The 19,026-nt window shown below is 57.0% G+C and overlaps 1 protein-coding gene and 1 long non-coding RNA gene across 2 annotated transcripts in view; both read right to left on the bottom strand.

Annotated features, from left to right (window-relative positions):
• LOC137461333 (transcription factor 4-like) overlaps positions 1-11,908 on the bottom strand; it is a gene marked incomplete at its 5' end in the record, with an annotated part of 30,949 nt that extends 19,041 nt beyond the window's left edge. The window contains 4 exon segments of the mRNA XM_068171102.1: positions 4,238-4,305; positions 7,026-7,158; positions 10,427-10,560; positions 11,779-11,908. Coding sequence (XP_068027203.1) covers positions 4,238-4,305; positions 7,026-7,158; positions 10,427-10,560; positions 11,779-11,908 — 465 coding nt within the window.
• On the bottom strand, positions 8,624-10,257 carry LOC137461331 (uncharacterized). The gene is made up of 3 exons (XR_010993334.1): positions 10,208-10,257; positions 9,583-9,977; positions 8,624-9,085 (listed from the first exon to the last, which is right to left on the bottom strand). It is a non-coding gene; the product is annotated as an uncharacterized lncRNA (long non-coding RNA).
• Positions 11,909-19,026: the final 7,118 nt, after the last annotated feature.

Genomic DNA, 19,026 nt, shown 5'->3' on the forward strand with positions numbered 1-19,026 from the left:
TGGGTTGGATTTGGGCTGAGTCTGGGCTGGATTTGGTCTCAGTCTGGGCTGAGTCTGGGCTGGATTTGGTCTCAGTCTGGGCTGAGTCTGGGCTGGATTTGGTCTCAGTCTGGGCTGAGTCTGGGCTGGATTTGGTCTGAGTCTGGGCTGGATTAGGCCTCAGTCTGGGCTGGATTTGGTCTAAATTTGGCCTCAGTCTGGGTTGGATTTGGTCTGAATTTAGGCTGAGTCTGGGTTGGATTTGGACAGAATCAGGGTTGGATTTGGTCTGAATTTAGGCTGAGGCTGGGCTGGATTTGGTCTGAGTTTAGGCTGAGTCTGGGTTGGATTTGGGCTGAGTCTGGGCTGAGTCTGGGCTGGATTTGGTCTCAGTCTGGGCTGAGTCTGGGCTGGATTTGGTCTCAGTCTGGGCTGAGTCTGGGCTGGATTTGGTCTCAGTCTGGGCTGAGTCTGGGCTGGATTTGGTCTCAGTCTGGGCTGAGTCTGGGCTGGATTTGGTCTCAGTCTGGGCTGAGTCTGGGCTGGATTTGGTCTCAGTCTGGGCTGAGTCTGGGCTGGATTTGGTCTCAGTCTGGGCTGAGTCTGGGCTGGATTTGGTCTCAGTCTGGGCTGGATTAGGCCTCAGTCTGGGCTGGATTTGGTCTAAATTTGGCCTCAGTCTGGGTTGGATTTGGTCTAAATTTGGGCTGAGTCTGGGTTGGATTCGGTCTGAATTTAGGCTGAGGCTGGGTTGGATTTGGCCTCAGTCTGGGTTGGGTTTGGACTGAATTTAGGCTGAGTCTGGGTTGGATTTGGCCTGAGTTTAGGCTGAGACTGGGTTGGACTAGGTCTGAGTCTGGGTTGGATTTGGCCTGAATTTAAGCTGAGTCTGGGTTGGATTAGGTCTGAGTCTGGGTTGGATTAGGTCTGAGTCTGGGTTGGATTAGGTCTGAGTCTGGGTTGGATTAGGTCTGAGTCTGGGTTGGATTAGGTCTGAGTCTAGGCTGAGGCTGGGTTGGATTAGGTCTGAGTCTGGGTTGGATTAGGTCTGAATTTAGGCTGAGTCTGGGTTGGATTTGGACTGAATTTAGGCTGAGGCTGGGTTGGATTAGGTCTCAGTCTGGGTTGGATTTGGTCTGAATTTAGGCTGAGGCTGGGTTGGATTTGGACTGAGTCTGGGTTGGATTTGGACTGAGTTTAGTCTGAGTCTGGGCTGGATTTGGCCTCAGTCTGGGCTGGATTAGGTCTGAGTTTATGCTGAGGCTGGGTAGGATTTGGCCTGAGTTGGGGTTGGATTTGGTCTGAATTTAGGCTGAGGCTGGGTTGGATTTGGTCTCAGTCTGGGTTGGATTTGGTCTGAATTTAGGCTGAGTCTGGGTTGGATTAGGTCTGAGTCTGGGTTGGATTTGGTCTGAATTTAGGCTGAGGCTGGGTTGGATTTGAACTGAATTTAGTCTGAGTCTGGGCTGGATTTGGCCTGAGTCTGGGCTGGATTAGGTCTGAGTTTAGGCTGAGGCTGGGTAGGATTTGGCCTGAGTTGGGGTTGGATTTGGCCTGGATTTAGTCTGAGTCTGGGTTGGATTTGGCCTCAGTCTGGGTTGGATTTGGACTGAATTTAGGCTGAGTCCGGATTGGATTTGGCCTGAATTTAGGTTGAGTCCGGGTTGGATTTGGTCTGAATTTAGGCTGAGGTTGGGTTGGATTTGGTCTGAGGCTGGCTTGGATTTGGTCTGAGGCTGGGTTGGATTTGGTCTGAATTTAGGCTGAGGCTGGGTTGGATTAGGACTGAATTTAGGCTGAATCTGGGTTGGGTTTGGCCTGAATTTAAGCTGAGGCTGGGTTGGATTTGGCCTGAATTTAAGCTGAGACTGGGTTGGATTTGGCCTGAATTTAGGCTGAGGCTGGGTTGGATTTGAACTGAATTTAGTCTGAGTCTGGGTTGGATTAGGTCTCAGTCTGGGTAGGATTTGGTCTGAATTTAGGCTGAGGCTGGGTTGGATTTGGACTGAGTCTGGGTTGGATTTGGACTGAGTTTAGTCTGAGTCTGGGCTGGATTTGGCCTCAGTCTGGGCTGGATTAGGTCTGAATTTAGGCTGAGTCTGGGTTGGATTTGGTCTGAATTTAGGCTGAGTCTGGGTTGGATTTGGTCTGAATTTAGTCTGAGTCTGGGTTGGATTTGGTCTGAATTTAGGCTGAGTCTGGGTTGGATTCGGTCTGAATTTAGTCTGAGTCTGGGTTGGATTCGGTCTGAATTTAGGCTGAGGCTGGGTTGGATTTGGACTGAGTCTGGGTTGGATTTGGACTGAGTCTGGGTTGGATTTGGACTGAGTTTAGTCTGAGTCTGGGCTGGATTTGGCCTCAGTCTGGGCTGGATTAGGTCTGAGTTTATGCTGAGGCTGGGTAGGATTTGGCCTGAGTTGGGGTTGGATTTGGTCTGAATTTAGGCTGAGGCTGGGTTGGATTTGGCCTCAGTCTGGGTTGGATTTGGCCTGAATTTAGGCTGAGTCTGGGTTGGATTAGGTCTGAGTCTGGATTGGATTTGGCCTGAGTTTAGGCTGAGGCTGGGTTGGATTTGGTCTGAATTTAGGCTGAGTCTGGGATGGATTAGGTCTGAGGCTGGGTTGGATTAGGTCTGAATTTAGGCTGAGTCTGGGATGGATTTGGCCTGAATTTAGTCTGAGTCTGGGATGGATTTGGCCTCAGTCTAGTCTGAGTCTGGGCTGGATTTGGCCTCAGTCTAGTCTGAGTCTGGGCTGGATTTGGCCTCAGTCTGGGCTGGATTTGGCCTCAGTCTGGGCTGGATTTGGCCTCAGTCTGGGCTGGATTTGGCCTCAGTCTGGGCTGGATTTGGCCTCAGTCTAGTCTGAGTCTGGGCTGGATTTGGCCTCAGTCTGGGCTGGATTTGGCCTCAGTCTGGGCTGGATTTGGCCTCAGTCTGGGCTGGATTTGGACTGAATTTAGTCTGAGTCTGGGATGGATTCGGTCTGAATTTAGTCTGAGTCTGGGTTGGGTTTGGTCTGAATTTAGGCTGAGTCTGGGTTGGATTTGGTCTGAAGTTAGTCTGAACTTTACCTGGATTTAGGCTGACCTTCACCTGGATGTTAGTTGAATTTTGTCTCAAGTGTGTCTCAACTTTAGTTCTAATTTAGGATTAGTTTAGTTCTAATTTGGGCTGAGTGTGGGCCGAGGTTGGGCTGAGTGTGGGCCGAGGTTGGGCTGAGTGTGGGATTGAATTGGGGATTAAACCTGGGGTAAGGTTGGATTAAGGTTGGGATTGAGTTGGGGATTGAGTTGGGATTGAGCTGGGGGTAAATCTGGATTAAGTTTGGCTCAATCTTGGGTGGATTTGGGTTGAACTTGGGTTGAACTTGGGATGAACCTGGGATGAACCTGGGATGAACCTGGGATGAACCTGGGTTTGCCTTGGGTTTAACCTGGGTTTGACCTGGGATTAACGTGGGATCAACCTGGGATTAAAGTGGGATCAACCTGGGATTAACGTGGGATCAACCTAGGATTAACTTGGGATCAACCTGGGATTAACGTGGGATCAACCTGGGATCAACCTGCCTGACTTCTCCCTGCCTTGACTTGGCCCTTGCTTGGCTTTGGCCTGCACCTCCCTGGCACTTCCCCTGCCCCCTGCCAGACCTCCCCCTCCCTCCCTGGCCTCCTTTCCCCCCCTCCTCACCTTTGGAACCTTCCACCCAGCTTCCCCTCAACCCTTGGGAGCTTGCTTGGGGGGGGGGAGGGAGAACTCTTCAGGCTCTCCCAGCAGCACCTCAAAGCCCACAGCCCCTTCCCCACTCCCTGCCCCCCCAAAGTCCTCCTTGGAAGCCGCTCTGCCCCAACCGCCTCCATCCAACCCCCCCCCGAGGGTGGGGAGCTGCTGCCTGCACATCAGCCAAGGCCCAGGGGGAAGGAGAGGCCTGGAAGAAGGTGGAAGCTCCCAGGAAGCTGAAGGTCACCTGGCCTGGGGGGGTGGAGGCCAAGCCTAAGCTCTGCTGACCTTTGAGCTCCTGGAGGGGGTGGGGAGAGGACACAAAGCTCCTGGGGACCTCCCTAAGGGCTTCCTGAAGGTGGCCGTCGGGGGAAGGGGGGTTGGGACAGCTGCTTGGGGCAAGGAGCTCCTGGGGGGGAGTGGGATGAGGGGGGGTGGGTGAGGACCTCGTGGGAGCAGATCCCTCCCCTCCCTCCCAAGCTTCAGGGGGATGCCAAAGGGGTAGGGGGGAGGGAGGCAGAAGGGGTTAGGCCTTACTGAGGCGAGGGCTTTGCCCAGGGCGTCGCCGGTCTGCGAGCTGCCTCCTGCGCCACTTCCTCGGGGGGCTGGGCCAGGAGAGACAGAGCAGGAGGGAAGGGCAAGAGGTGAAGCAGAAGAAGGCAAAGCCACCCCCAAAAAGCCCCCCCCAGGAGGTCCTTGGTCGGGGCCACTTCTCCTCAGCTGAGCTCCTGAGCTGGGCTGAGACCTTGGTGGCCATCAAGGAGTTGAGGTTGGAAAGGTTGAGGTAGGAAAGGTTGAGGTTGGACCTCTTGGAGTCCAAACCTTGGTGGCCATCAAGGAGTTGAGGTAGGAAAGGTTGAGGTTGGAAAGGTTGAGGTTGGACCTCTTGGAGTCCAAACCTTGGTGGCCATCAAGGAGTTGAGGTAGGAAAGGTTGAGGTTGGAAAGGTTAAGGTTGGACCTCTTGGACTCCAACCCTTGGTGGCCATCAAAGAGTTGAGGTTGGAGTTCTGGGTCTCCTAACTTGGGCTAAGACCTTGGTGGCCACCAAAGAGTTGAGGTAGGAAAGGTTGAGGTTGGACCTCTTGGAGTCCAAACCTTGGTGGCCATCAAAGAGTTGAGGTTGGAGTTCTGGGTCTCCTAACTTGGGCTAAGACCTTGGTGGCCACCAAAGAGTTGAGGTAGGAAAGGTTGAGGTTGGACCTCTTGGACTCCAACCCTTGGTGGCCATCAAAGAGTTGAGGTAGGAAAGGTTGAGGTTGGACCTCCTGGACTCCAACCCTTGGTGGCCATCAAAGAGTTGATGTTGGAAAGGTTGAGGCTGGACCTCTTGGAGTCCAAACCTTGGTGGCCATCAAGGAGTTGAGGTAGGAAAGGTTGAGGTTGGAAAGGTTGAGGTTGGACCTCTTGGACTCCAACCCTTGGTGGCCATCAAGGAGTTGAGGTTGGAGTTCTGGGTCTCCTAACTTGGGCTAAGACCTTGGTGGCCACCAAAGAGTTGAGGTTGGAAAGGTTGAGGTTGGACCTCTTGGACTCCAACCCTTGGTGGCCAGCAAAGAGTTGAGGTTGGAAAGGTTGAAGTTGGACCTCTTGGAGTCCAACCCTTGGTGGCCATCAAAGAGTTGAGGTTGGAAAGGTTGAGGTTGGACCTCTTGGAGTCCAAACCTTGGTGGCCATCAAAGAGTTGAGGTTGGAGTTCTGGGTCTCCTAACTTGGGCTAAGACCTTGGTGGCCACCAAAGAGTTGAGGTTGGAAAGGTTGAGGTTGGACCTCTTGGAGTCCAAACCTTGGTGGCCATCAAGGAGTTGAGGTTGGAGTTCTGGGTCTCCTAACTTGGGTAAAGACCTTGGTAGCCATCAAGGAGTTGAGGTAGGAAAGGTTGAGGTTGGACCTCCTGGAATCCAAACCTTGGTGGCCATCAAAGAGTTGAGGTTGGAGTTCTGGGTCTCCTAACTTGGGCTAAGACCTTGGTGGCCACCAAAGAGTTGAGGTTGGAAAGGTTGAGGTTGGACCTCTTGGTCTCCAAACCTTGGTGGCCATCAAGGAGTTGAGGTTGGAGTTCTGGGTCTCCTAACTTGGGTAAAGACCTTGGTGGCCATCAAGGAGTTGAGGTTGGAAAGGTTGAGGTTGGACCTCTTGGACTCCAACCCTTGGTGGCCAGCAAAGAGTTGAGGTAGGAAAGGTTGAGGTTGGACCTCCTGGAGTCCAACCCTTGGTGGCCATCAAAGAGTTGAGGTTGGAGTTCTGGGTCTCCTAACTTGGGCTAAGACCTTGGTGGCCACCAAAGAGTTGAGGTAGGAAAGGTTGAGGTTGGACCTCTTGGAGTCCAAACCTTGGTGGCCATCAAGGAGTTGAGGTTGGACTTGTGGGTCCCCAACCTTGGTGGCCATCAAGGAGTTGAAGTAGGAAAGGTTGAGGTTGGACCTGATGATCTTGAAGGCCTTCTCCAACCTTCCTAACTCAACCATGGAGCTGTTGGGCTGCTGGTTGGAGTTGATGACCTTCAAGGCCTTCTCCAACTTTCCTAACTCAACCATGGAGCTGTTGGGCTACTGCTTGGCCTTGATGACCTTCAAGGTCTTCTCCAACCTTTCTAACTCAACCATGGAGCTGTTGGGCTACTGCTTGGCCTTGATGACCTTCAAGGTCTTCTCCAACCTTTCTAACTCAACCATGGAGCTGTTGGGCTGCTGGTTGGCCTTGATGACCTTCAAGGCCTTCTCCAACCTTCCTAACTCAACCATGGAGCTGTTGGGCTGCTGGTTGACCTTGAAGACCTTCTCCAACCTTCCTACCTCTACTGTTTGATGGCCATGGAGCTGTTGTGTTGCTGGTTGGCCTTGAAGACCTTCAAGGCCTTCTCCAACTTTCCTAACTCAACCATGGAGCTGTTGGGCTGCTGGTTGGCCTTGATGACCTTCAAGGCCTTCTCCAACCTTCCTAACTCAACCATGGAGCTGTTGGGCTGCTGGTTGGCCTTGATGACCTTGAAGACCTTCTCCAACCTTCCTACCTCTACTGTTTGATGGCCATGGAGCTGTTGTGCTGCTGGTTGGCCTTGAAGACCTTCAAGGCCTTCTCCAACCTTCCTAACTCAACCATGGAGCTGTTGGGCTGCTGGTTGGCCTTGATGACCTTCAAGGCCTTCTCCAACCTTCCTAACTCAACCATGGAGCTGTTGGGCTGCTGGTTGACCTCGAAGGCCTTCTCCAACCTTCCTACCTCTACTGGTTGATGGCCATGGAGCTGCTGGGCTGCTGGTTGAACTTCTTGAAGGTCTCCTCCAAGCAAGCCAGCCCCAGGGAGGGGGCAGGCCCTGCACTCACCCATGATGGCCTCGGTGCCGTTGGCGGGGGGGGTGCAGGAGGAGTTGCTGTAGTGGTTGGCGCCGCCGCGGTGGAAGGTGGACATCGGAGGAAGACTTGAGGTGATGTCTGCTGAGGAGTGGGATGGGTAGCTCTGCCAGGCAGGACAACCACGAGAGGGAGACCTTTCAGTGCTGCCCTCCAGCTGCCCCCCAGCTGCCCCACCTTGGGCCACCAAGCCCGGGGAGAAGGTTGCCCCAAAACCGGCTGGGAAGCTGCTGCTCGGCTTGGGAGCTGCCTTCAACCCAACCTTGGCCCATCAAGACCCAACGTTGGGCCATCAAGACCCAACCTTGGCCCATCCCTACCCAACCTCTGACCATCTCCACTCAACCTCGGTCCATCCCCACCCAACCTTGGGCCATCTCCACCCAACCTTGGCCCATCCCTACCCAACCTTGGCCATCCCTACCCATCCTTGGGCCATCAAGACCCAACCTTGGCCCATCCCCACCCAACCTTGGGCCATCAAGACCCAAACTCTGACCATCTCCACTCAACCTTGGGCCATCCCTACCCAACCTTGGCCCATCCCCACTCAACCTTGGCCATCCCTACCCAACCTTGGCCATCCCTACTCAACCTTGGCCATCCCTACCCAACCTCTGACCATCTCCACTCAACCTTGGCCATCCCTACCCAACCTCTGACCATCTCCACTCAACCTTGGCCCATCCCTACTCAACCTTTGACCATCTCCACTCAACCTTGGGCCATCCCCACCCAACCTTGGACCATCTCCACCCAACCTTGGCCCATCCCTACCCAACCTTGGGCCATCAAGACCCAACCTTGGCCCATCAAGACCCAACCTTGGCCCATCAAGACCCAAACTCTGACCATCTCCACTCAACCTTGGCCCATCCCTACCCAACCTTGGCCCATCCCCACCCAACCTTGGCCATCAAGACCCAACCTTGGCCCATCCCTACCCAACCTTGGCCCATCTCTACCCATCCTTGGCCCATCTCCACTCAACCTTGGCCCATCCCTACCCATCCTTGGGCCATCAAGACCCAACCTTGGGCCATCTCCACCCAACCCTGGACCATCTCTACCCAACCTCTGACCATCTCCACTCAACCTTGGGCCATCTCCACCCAACCTTGGCCCATCCCTACTCAACCTTTCACCATCTCCACTCAACCTTGGCCATCCCTACCCAACCTCTGACCATCTCCACTCAACCTTGGCCATCCCTACCCAACCTCTGACCATCTCCACTCAACCTTGGGCCATCCCTACCCAACCTTGGCCCATCCCCACCCAACCTTGGCCCATCCCTACTCAACCTTTGACCATCCCCACCCAACCTTGGCCCATCCCTACTCAACCTTTGACCATCTCCACTCAACCTTGGCCATCCCTACCCAACCTTGGCCATCCCTACCCAACCTCTGACCATCTCCACTCAACCTTGGGCCATCCCCACCCAACCTTGGACCATCTCCACCCAACCTTGGCCATCCCTACCCATCCTTGGGCCATCAAGACCCAACCTTGGGCCATCCCCACCCAACCTTGGGCCATCCCTACCCAACCTTGGGCCATCCCCACCCAACCTTGGCCCATCCCTACCCAACCTTGGGCCATCCCCACCCAACCTTGGGCCATCTCCACCCAACCTTGGGCCATCCCCACCCAACCTTGGACCATCTCCACCCAACCTTGGCCATCCCTACCCATCCTTGGGCCATCAAGACCCAACCTTGGGCCATCCCCACCCAACCTTGGGCCATCCCTACCCAACCTTGGGCCATCCCCACCCAACCTTGGCCCATCCCTACCCAACCTTGGGCCATCCCCACCCAACCTTTGACCATCTCCACTCAACTTTGGCTATCCCTACCCAACCTTGGCCCATCCCTACCCAACCTTGGGCCATTTCCACTCAACCTTGGGCCATCCCTACCCAACCTTGGCCCATCCCTACCCAACCTTGGCCATCCCTACCCAACCTCTGACCATCTCCACTCAACCTTGGGCCATCCCCACCCAACCTTGGACCATCTCTACCCAACCTCTGACCATCTCCACCCAACCTTGGCCCATCCCTACCCAACCTTGGGCCATCTCCACCCAACCTTGGCCCATCCCTACCCAACCTTGGGCCATCCCTACCCAACCTTGGGCCATCTAGACCCAACCTTGGCCATCCCTACCCAACCTTGGGCCATCAAGACCCAACCTTGGACCATCTCCACTCAACCTTGGGCCATCCCCACCCAACCTTGGCCATCCCTACCCACCCTTGGCCATCCCTACCCAACCTCTGACCATCTCCACCCAACCTTGGCCCATCCCTACCCAACCTTGGCCCATCCCTACCCAACCTTGACCACCTCCACCCAACCTTGGCCATCCCTACCCAACCTTGGGCCATCTCCACCCAACCTTGGCCCATCCCTACCCAACCTTGGGCCATCTAGACCCAACCTTGGCCCATCCCTACCCAACCTCTGACCATCTCCACTCAACCTTGGCCATCCCTACCCAACCTTGGCCATCCCTACCCAACCTCTGACCATCTCCACTCAACCTTGGCCATCCCTACCCAACCTTGGCCCATCCCTACCCAACCTCTGACCATCTCCACTAAACCTTGGGCCATCCCCACCCAACCTTGGCCCATCCCTACTCAACCTTTGACCATCTCCACTAAACCTTGGGCCATCCCCACCCAACCTTGGACCATCTCTACCCAACCTCTGACCATCTCCACTCAACCTTGGCCATCCCTACCCAACCTTGGCCCATCCCCACCCAACCTTTGACCATCTCCACTCAACCTTTGACCATCTCCACTCAACCTTGGCCATCCCCACCCAACCTTGGCCATCCCTACCCAACCTCTGACCATCTCCACTCAACCTTGGGCCATCCCCACCCAACCTTGGACCATCTCTACCCAACCTCTGACCATCTCCACCCAACCTTGGCCCATCCCTACCCAACCTTGGCCCATCCCTACCCAACCTTGGACCATCTCCACCCAACCTTGGCCCATCCCTACCCAACCTTGGGCCACCCCTACCCAACCTTGGCCATCCCTACCCATCCTTGGGCCATCAAGACCCAACCTTGGCCCATCCCTACCCAACCCTGGACCATCTCTACCCAACCTCTGACCATCTCCACCCAACCTTGGGCCATCCCCACCCAACCTTGGGCCATCCCTACCCATCCTTGGCCCATCCCCACCCAACCTTGGCCCATCTCCACCCAACCTTGGCCCATCCCCACCCAACCTTGGCCCATCAAGACCCAACCTTGGCCCATCCCTACCCAACCTTGGGCCATCAAGACCCAACCTTGGCCCATCCCCACCCACCCTGGGGTGCCCTCGCCCCGGGGGGTCTCACCAAGCGGTCGTGAGGGTGCAGGCTGCAGTAGCTGCTGGACTGGGGGATGTGAGAGGAGTTGCCCAACATCCCCCCATAGCCAGGCTGGTTCATCCCACTGGAGGAGCTCCATGGGTCACTGCTGTGATGGCCATCTGCAAGGCAAAGAGGGCAACCATCCCTGGGGGACCTCCAAGGGGGGGGCTTGGATCTCCACCCAAGCCCTAGCCCCGCAAGGTCCAGGCTTCAGGGGCAGGGGAGGGCTGGGAGGGAGCTCCAAGGGCAGGGAAGGGGCAGGGAGGGAGCCCCAGGGGCAGGGAAGGGGCTGGGAGGGAGCCCCAGGGGCAGGGAAGGGGCTGGGAGGGAGCTCCAAGGGCAGGGAAGGGGCTGGGAGGGAGCTCCAAGGGTGGCCTTGGATCTCCACCCAACCCTTAGCCCCCCAAGGACCTCAAGGTCCAGGCTTCAAGGGCATGGGATGGGGTGGGAGGGAGCTCCAAGGGGCTGGGAGGGAGCTCCAAGGGGCTGGGAGGGAGCTCCAAGGGGCTGGGAGGGAGCTCCAAGGGGCTGGGAGGGAGCTCCAAGGGCAGGGAAGGAGCTCCAAGGGGCAGGGAAGGAGCTCCAAGGGGCTGGGAGGGAGCTCCAAGGGGCTGGGAGGGAGCTCCAAGGGGCTGGGAGGGAGCTCCAGGGAGCAGGGAGGGAGCTCCAAGGGGCAGGGAGGGAGCTCCAAGGGGCAGGGAGGGAGCTCCAAGGGGCTGGGAGGGAGCTCCAAGGGGCTGGGAAGGAGCTCCAAGAGCAGGGAAGGAGCTCCAAGGGGCTGGGAGGGAGCTCCAAGGGGCTGGGAGGGAGCTCCAAGGGGCTGGGAAGGGGCTGGGAGGGAGCTCCAAGGGGCAGGGAGGGAGCTCCAGGGAGCAGGGAGGGAGCTCCAAGGGGCTGGGAGGGAGCTCCAAGGGGCTGGGAGGGAGCTCCAAGGGGCTGGGAGGGAGCTCCAGGGAGCAGGGAGGGAGCTCCAAGGGAGCAGGGAGGGAGCTCCAGGGAGCAGGGAGGGAGCTCCAAGGGGCTGGGAGGGAGCTCCAAGGGCAGGGAAGGAGCTCTAGGGAGCAGGGACGGAGCTCCAAGGGGCTGGGAGGGAGCTCCAAGGGGCTGGGAAGAGGTTGGCTTAGAAGGGACCTTGAAGCTCCTCCACTCCCCTCCAGGCCAAACCTTCCTCTCCCCCCTTTGGGGACTCCCCCACCCCCTCCAGCCCCCAGCCAAGCTGTTTGCCTCCCAGGAAGGCCTTTGAAGGCCACAATGGGGCCACAAGAGGGCCAGCCCAAGCTTCATTTGCATGCCAAAGGGGCCGGGGGAAGGCCTTTCCGTGCCCGCAGCGGCTTTACCTTGCATGAAGAAGGAGCTGGGGAAAGTGCTGGCTGCTGGTTTGGAGGTCGGGTAACCCGGGGAATCCCGATTGTAGTCGGCAGTGCTGGCTGAGGGGGCATAGACCTGCGGGGAGGGGGGAGACAAAACTCAGCCGAGGTCCCCTCCAAGCAGCGCCAGCAGAGAGCAAACCCCAGCCCTGCCCTGCTGGGAGTCGACACACACAGAGCCCAGCCCCAAAGCCTCCCTTTGGGCTCCTGGGGGGAGTGGGGAAAGGAGCTGGAAGGCTTTGAAAGGAAGGGAAGGGGGAGAGGGGAGAAACTCCTTCAGCCCTTTGAGGTTTTCCAGCTTGGGAGGAGGCAGGGAGGGCCAAAAGCTCTTGGCTGGCTGGCAGGAGGCGAGCAGGCAGCAGAGGGACAGATGGCTGCTGCCTCCCAGCAGATAAACAAGGCCCTGAGGAGCTTGGGGTTGGGCCCTGGAAGGAGAAAACCTGCCCCAAAAACCTCCTGGTTTAGCCCTAAAGGGCAAACCCCAGCCCCAAAACCTCCTTTTTTAGCCCTAAAAGGCAAACCCCAGCCCTAAAAGGTCCTTTTTTAGCCCTAAAAGGCAAAACCCAGCCCTAAAAAGGTCCTTTTGGAAGCCTAAAGTGCAAAACCCAGCCCTAAAAGGTCGTTTTTTTAGCCCTAAAAGGCAAACCCCAGCCCTAAAAGGTCCTTTTTTAGCCCCAAAAGGCAAAACCCAGCCCTAAAAGGTCCTTTTTTAGCCCTAAAAGGCAAAACCCAGCCCCAAAAGGTCCTTTTGGAAGCCTAAAGGGCAAACCCCAGCCCCTAAAAGGTCCTTTTGGAAGCCTGAAGAGCAAAACCCAGCCCCAAAAGGTCCTTTTGGAAGCCTAAAGGGCAAACCCCAGCCCCAAAAGGTCCTTTTGGAAGCCTGAAGAGCAAAACCCAGCCCCAAAAGGTCCTTTTGGAAGCCTAAAGGGCAAACCCCAGCCCCAAAAGGTCCTTTTGGAAGCCTGAAGAGCAAAACCCAGCCCCAAAACCTCCTTTTTTAGCCCTAAAAGGCAAAGCCCAGCCCCAAAAAGGTCCTTTGGGAAGCCTGAAGAGCAAAACCCAGCCCCAAAAGGTCCTTTGGGAAGCCTAAAGAGCAAAACCCAGCCCCAAAAAAAAAAATTGGAAGCCTAAAGGGCAAACCCCAGCCCCAAAAAGGTCCTTTTGGAAGCCTAAAGGGCAAAACCCAGCCCTAAAAGGTCCTTTTGGAAGCCTAAAGGGCAAACCCCAGCCCCAAAAGGTCCTTTTGGAAGCCTAAAGGGCAAAAACCCAGCCCCAAAACCTCCTTTTTTAGCCCTAAAAGGCAAACCCCAGCCCCAAAAGGTCCTTTTTTTAGCCCTAAAAGGCAAAACCCAGCCCCAAAAAGGTCCTTTGGGAAGCCTGAAGAGCAAAACCCAGCCCCAAAAAGGTCCTTTTTTTAGCCCTAAAAGGCAAAACCCAGCCCCAAAAGAGCCTTTTGGAAGCCTGAAGAGCAAAACCCAGCCCCAAAACCTCCTTTTTTAGCCCTAAAAGGCAAAACCCAGTCCCAAAAGAGCCTTTTGGAAGCCTGAAGAGCAAAACCCAGCCCTGAAAGATCCTTTTGGAAGCCTAAAAGGCAAAACCCAGCCCCAAAAGGTCCTTTTGGAAGCCTAAAGGGCAAAGCCCAGCCCCAAAAAGGTCCTTTTGGAAGCCTGAAGGGCAAAAACCCAGCCCTAAAAGGTCCTTTTTTAGCCCCAAAAGGCAAACCCCCAGCCCCAAAAGAGCCTTTTGGAAGCCTAAAAGGCAAAACCCAGCCCCAAAACCTCCTTTTTTAGCCCTAAAAGGCAAACCCCCAGCCCCAAAAAGGTCCTTTTGGAAGCCTAAAGGGCAAACCCCCAGCCCCAAAAAGGTCCTTTTGGAAGCCTGAAGAGCAAAACCCAGCCCTGAAAGATCCTTTTGGAAGCCTAAAGGGCAAACCCCAGCCCCAAAAAGGTCCTTTGGGAAGCCTAAAGCCCAACCCCCAGCCCCCAGAGCTCCTTTTCCCCCCTCTCCAAGCCCCAAAGGGGAAGGAGCTGAGGGCTGCTGCTGCTGCTCTCGGCAGCTCTGCACATTGCAAGCCACATCTTGGGCTGCTTCCTCCCCAGGGCTCCAGCCAGGACCTCTCTTCAAAGCTCCTGGACCACCAACAAAGCTTCGTGGAGGGGGAGAGGAGATGAGGAGGAGGAAGAGGAGGAGGCTGCAAGCCCCTCCCAACCTCCTTTCTGTCCCCCCTAAACCTCCTTTCTGTCCCCCCTAAACCTCCTTTCTGTCCCCCCTGAAACCTCCTTTCTGTCCCCCCTCCAAACCTCCTTTCTGTCCCCCCTCCAAACCTGTCCCCCCCAACCTCCTCCCCCCCCCCCACAACCTCTTTTCCCGCCAAAACTCTTCCTCCCTCCCACGCTCCCAAACCCCCCTCAAAATCTCCTTTTTTTCCCCCCAAACCTTCCTTTTCTCCCCCAAAATCTCCTTGTGTGCCGCTAAAACCTCCTTTCCTCCCCCAAATCTTCTTCCCCCCCCCAAAATCTCTTTACCTCCCCCAAAAGCCCTTTGATGCCCTCAGAATCTCCCCCCTAAGATCTCCTTCATTCCCCTCAAGACCTTCTCCTTCTTTCCTCCCCTCAAACCTCCTTCCCCCCTCCTCAACCTCCTTCCCCCCTCCTCAACCCTCCTTCCCCCCTCCTCAACCTCCTTCCCCCCTCCTCAACCTCCTTCCCCCCTCCTCAACCCCTTTCCCCCCTCCTCAACCCCTTTCCCCCCTCCTCAACCCCTTTCCCCCCTCCTCAACCCCTTTCCCCCCCTCCTCAACCCCTTTCCCCCCTCCTCAACCCCTTTCCCCCCTCCTCAACCTCCTTCCCCCCTCCTCAAACCTCCTTCCCCCCTCCTCAACCTCCTTCCCCCCTCCTCAACCTCCTTCCCAGCCTACCCCTCCTGGATGGCAGCAGGGAAGGGGAGGGAAGGAGGTCTGGAAGAGCCTCCAGTCCAAGCCCTTCAGCCAGCACAAGGTCCTCACCAAGCAGCACATCTCCCCCCCTCAACCATGACCAGCTCTGGAAGCCCCTCCAGCCATGGGGACTCCACCACTTGACCACAGCAGATGACCTCCAGAGGTCCCTTCCAACCCCAAACCACTCCAGGGCAGGCTGAGGGAGCTGGGAGCAACCTGCTTGGGGTCACAGAGCTTGACCCAGATGACCTCCAAGGTCCCTTCTGACCTTGCTGGAGCTGGCAGCAACCTGCTTGGGGTCACAGATCCTGACCCAGATGACCTCCAAGGTCCCTTCTGACCTTGCTGGAGCTGGCAGCAACCTGCTTGGGGTCACAGATCTTGACCCAGATGACCTCCAAGGTCCCTTCTGACCTTGCTGGAGCTGGGAGCAACCTGCTGGGGGTCACAGATCCTGACCCAGATGACCTCCAAGGTCCCTTCTGACCTTGCTGGAGCTGGCAGCAACCTGCTGGGGGTCACAGATCCTGACCCAGATGACCTCCAAGGTCCCTTCTGACCTTGCTGGAGCTGGGAGCAACCTGCTTGGGGTCACAGAGCTTGACCCAGATGACCTCCAAGGTCCCTTCTGACCTTACTGGAGCTGGCAGCAACCTGCTTGGGGTCACAGAGCTTGACCCAGATGACCTCCAGAGGTCCTTCTGACCTTGCTGGAGCTGGGAGCAACCTGCTTGGGGGGTCACAGAGCTTGACCCAGATGACCTCCAAGGTCCCTTCTGACCTTGCTGGAGCTGGCAGCAACCTGCTGGGGGTCACAGATCCTGACCCAGATGACCTCCAAGGTCCCTTCTGACCTTGCTGGAGCTGGCAGCAACCTGCTTGGGGTCACAGATTCTGACCCAGATGACCTCCAAGGTCCCTTCTGACCTTGCTGGAGCTGGGGGCAACCTGCTTGGGATTACAGATGTTGACCTCCAAGGTCCCTTCTGACCTTGCTGGAGCTGGGAGCAACCTGCTGGGGGTCACAGAGCTTGACCCAGATGACCTCCAGAGGTCCTTCTGACCTTGCTGGAGCTGGCAGCAACCTGCTGGGGGTCACAGATCTTGACCCAGATGACCTCCAGAGGTCCTTCTGACCTTGCTGGAGCTGGAAGCAACCTGCTGGGGGTCACAGAGCTTGGCCCAGATGACCTCCAAGGTCCCTTCTGACCTTGCTGGAGCTGGGAGCAACCTGCTGAGGGTCACAGAGCTTGACCCAGATGACCTCCAGAGGTCCTTCTGACCTTGCTGGAGCTGGCAGCAACCTGCTGGGGGGTCACAGATCTTGACCCAGATGACCTCCAAGGTCCCTTCTGACCTTGCTGGAGCTGGGAGCAACCTGCTGGGGGTCACAGAGCTTGACCCAGATGACCTCCAAGGTCCCTTCTGACCTTGCTGGAGCTGGCAGCAACCTGTTGAGGGTCACAGATCCTGACCCAGATGACCTCCAAGGTCCGTTTGACCTTGCTGGAGCTGGCAGCAACCTGCTGGGGGTCACAGATCTTGACCCAGATGACCTCCAAGGTCCCTTCCAACCCAAACCACTCCAGGGCAGGCTGAGGGAGCTGGGAGCAACCTGCTTGGGGTCACAGAGCTTGACCCAGATGACCTCCAAGGTCCCTTCTGACCTTGCTGGAACTGGGAGCAACCTGCTGGGGGTCACAGAGCTTGACCCAGATGACCTCCAAGGTCCCTTCTGACCTTGCTGGAGCTGGCAGCAACCTGCTGGGGGTCACAGAGCTTGACCCAGATGACCTCCAAGGTCCCTTCCAACCCAAACCACTCCAGGGCAGGCTGAGGGAGCTGTGAACAACCTGCTGGGGGTCACAGAGCTTGACCCAGATGACCTCCAAGGTCCCCTTCTGACCTTGCTGGAGCTGGGAGCAACCTGCTTGGGCTCACAGATCCTGACCCAGATGACCTCCAGAGGTCCTTCTGACCTTGCTGGAGCTGTGAACAACCTGCTGGGGGTCACAGATCCTGACCCAGATGACCTCCAAGGTCCCTTCTGACCTTGCTGGAGCTGTGAACAACCTGCTGGGGGTCACAGATCCTGACCCAGATGACCTCCAAGGTCCCTTCTGACCTTGCTGGAGCTGGCAGCAACCTGCTGGGGGTCACAGAGCTTGACCCAGATGACCTCCAGAGGTCCTTCTGACCTTGCTGGAGCTGGCAGCAACCTGCTGGGGGTCACAGATCCTGACCCAGATGACCTCCAAGGTCCCTTCTGACCTTGCTGGAGCTGGCAGCAACCTGCTTGGGGTCACAGAGCTTGACCCAGATGACCTCCAAGGTCCCTTCTGACCTTGCTGGAGCTGGCAGCAACCTGCTTGGGGTCACAGAGCTTGACCCAGATGACCTCCAGAGGTCCTTCTGACCTTGCTGGAGCTGGGAGCAACCTGCTTGGGGTCACAGAGCTTGACCCAGATGACCTCCAAGGTCCCTTCTGACCTTGCTGGAGCTGGCAGCAACCTGCTTGGGGTCACAGATCCTGACCCAGATGACCTCCAGAGGTCCTTCTGGACCTTGCTGGAGCTGGCAGCAACCTGCTGGGGGTCACAGATCCTGACCCAGATGACCTCCAAGGTCCCTTCTGACCTTGCTGGAGCTGGGAGCAACCTGTTGGGGGTCACAGATCCTGACCCAGATGACCTCCAAGGTCCCTTCTGACCTTGCTGGAGCTGGCAGCAACCTGCTGGGGGTCACAGATCCTGACCCAGATGACCTCCAAGGTCCCTCCTGACCTTGCTGGAGCTGGGAGCAACCTGCTTGGGGTCACAGATCCTGACCCAGATGACCTCCAAGGTCCCTTCTGACCTTGCTGGAGCTGGCAGCAACCTGCTGGGGGTCACAGAGCTTGACCCAGATGACCTCCAGAGGTCCTTCTGACCTTGCTGGAGCTGGCAGCAACCTGCTGAGGGTCACAGATCTTGACCCAGATGACCTCCAAGGTCCCTTCTGACCTTGCTGGAGCTGGCAGCAACCTGCTGGGGGTCACAGATCTCGACCCAGATGACCTCCAGAGGTCCTTCTGACCTTGCTGGAGCTGGCAGCAACCTGCTGGGGGTCACAGATCTCGACCCAGATGACCTCCACAGGTCCCTCCCAACCCATTCCCAGTCCTCCTTCTCCTCCTCCTCCCTTTTCCCCCTCCACTCCTTGACCCCTTCCAAGCTTTTCCCTCCCTCCCCCCCCAACAGCAGCAGGTCCTTAATTTCAGCCACATGGTGGAGGGGAAAGAAGAAGGAGGAGGAGGAGGAGGAGGAGGAGGGGGGAGAGGAAGAGGAGCAGATGAAAAGGAGAGGCCGGAAGGAGCCGAAGCCACCCAGGAGCCAGCCCAGGCCCTCAGGGCTGCTTCTCACTCAACCTGCACTTGAGGTCCCATCAAAAGCAGCTGGGAGCTCCTCCTGATCTTTCCTCCCTCCTCCTCCTCCTCCTCCTCCTCCTCTTGGTTGCCAGCCAGAAGCTAATTGAGAGCAGCTGAGGTCCACCTCGGCCTGGAGGAGAAAGCAGCTGGGGCCAAAGCCCTTCCCCCAGTCCCCTCTTCCTCCCTCCTCCTCCTCCTCCAGCCACCACTTCCCTTCCCCAGGGGCCTGCAGCCAGCAGAGGAAGAGGAGGAGGAGGAGGAAGAGGAGTGGAGGAGGCCAAGCATGGAATGGTTTGGGTTGGAGCAGACCTTGAAGGAGGCCAAGCATGGAATGGTTTGGGTTGGAGGAGGCCTTCAAGGAGGCCAAGCATGGAATGGTTTGGGTTGGAGGAGGCCTTGAAGGAGGCCAAGCATGGAATGGTTTGGGTTGGAGGAGACCTTGAAGGAGGCCAAGCATGGAATGGTTTGGGTTGGAGACCTTGAAGGAGGCCAAGCATGGAATGGTTTGGGTTGGAGAAGGCCTTGAAGGAGGCCAAGCATGGAATGGTTTGGGTTGGAGGAGACCTTGAAGGAGGCCAGCATGGAATGGTTTGGGTTGGAGAAGGCCTTGAAGGAGGCCAAGCATGGAATGGTTTGGGTTGGAGAAGGCCTTGAAGGAGGCCAAGCATGGAATGGTTTGGGGTGGAGGAGACCTTGAAGGAGGCCAAGCATGGAATGGTTTGGGGTGGAGGAGGCCTTGAAGGAGGCCAAGCATGGAATGGTTTGGGGTGGAGGAGGCCTTGAAGGAGGCCAAGCATGGAATGGTTCAGCTCATCCTCAGCCCCCCCCTAGCTGGCTCCCTCCCAGGGCTTCAGATCCTTCAGCTGGCTTCCAG

This window comes from Melanerpes formicivorus, unplaced genomic scaffold, assembly GCF_026170545.1.
Source record: "Melanerpes formicivorus ecotype bairdi unplaced genomic scaffold, bMelFor1.0.p_v2 SCAF_1797, whole genome shotgun sequence".
NCBI classification, from domain to species: Eukaryota; Metazoa; Chordata; class Aves; order Piciformes; family Picidae; genus Melanerpes; species Melanerpes formicivorus.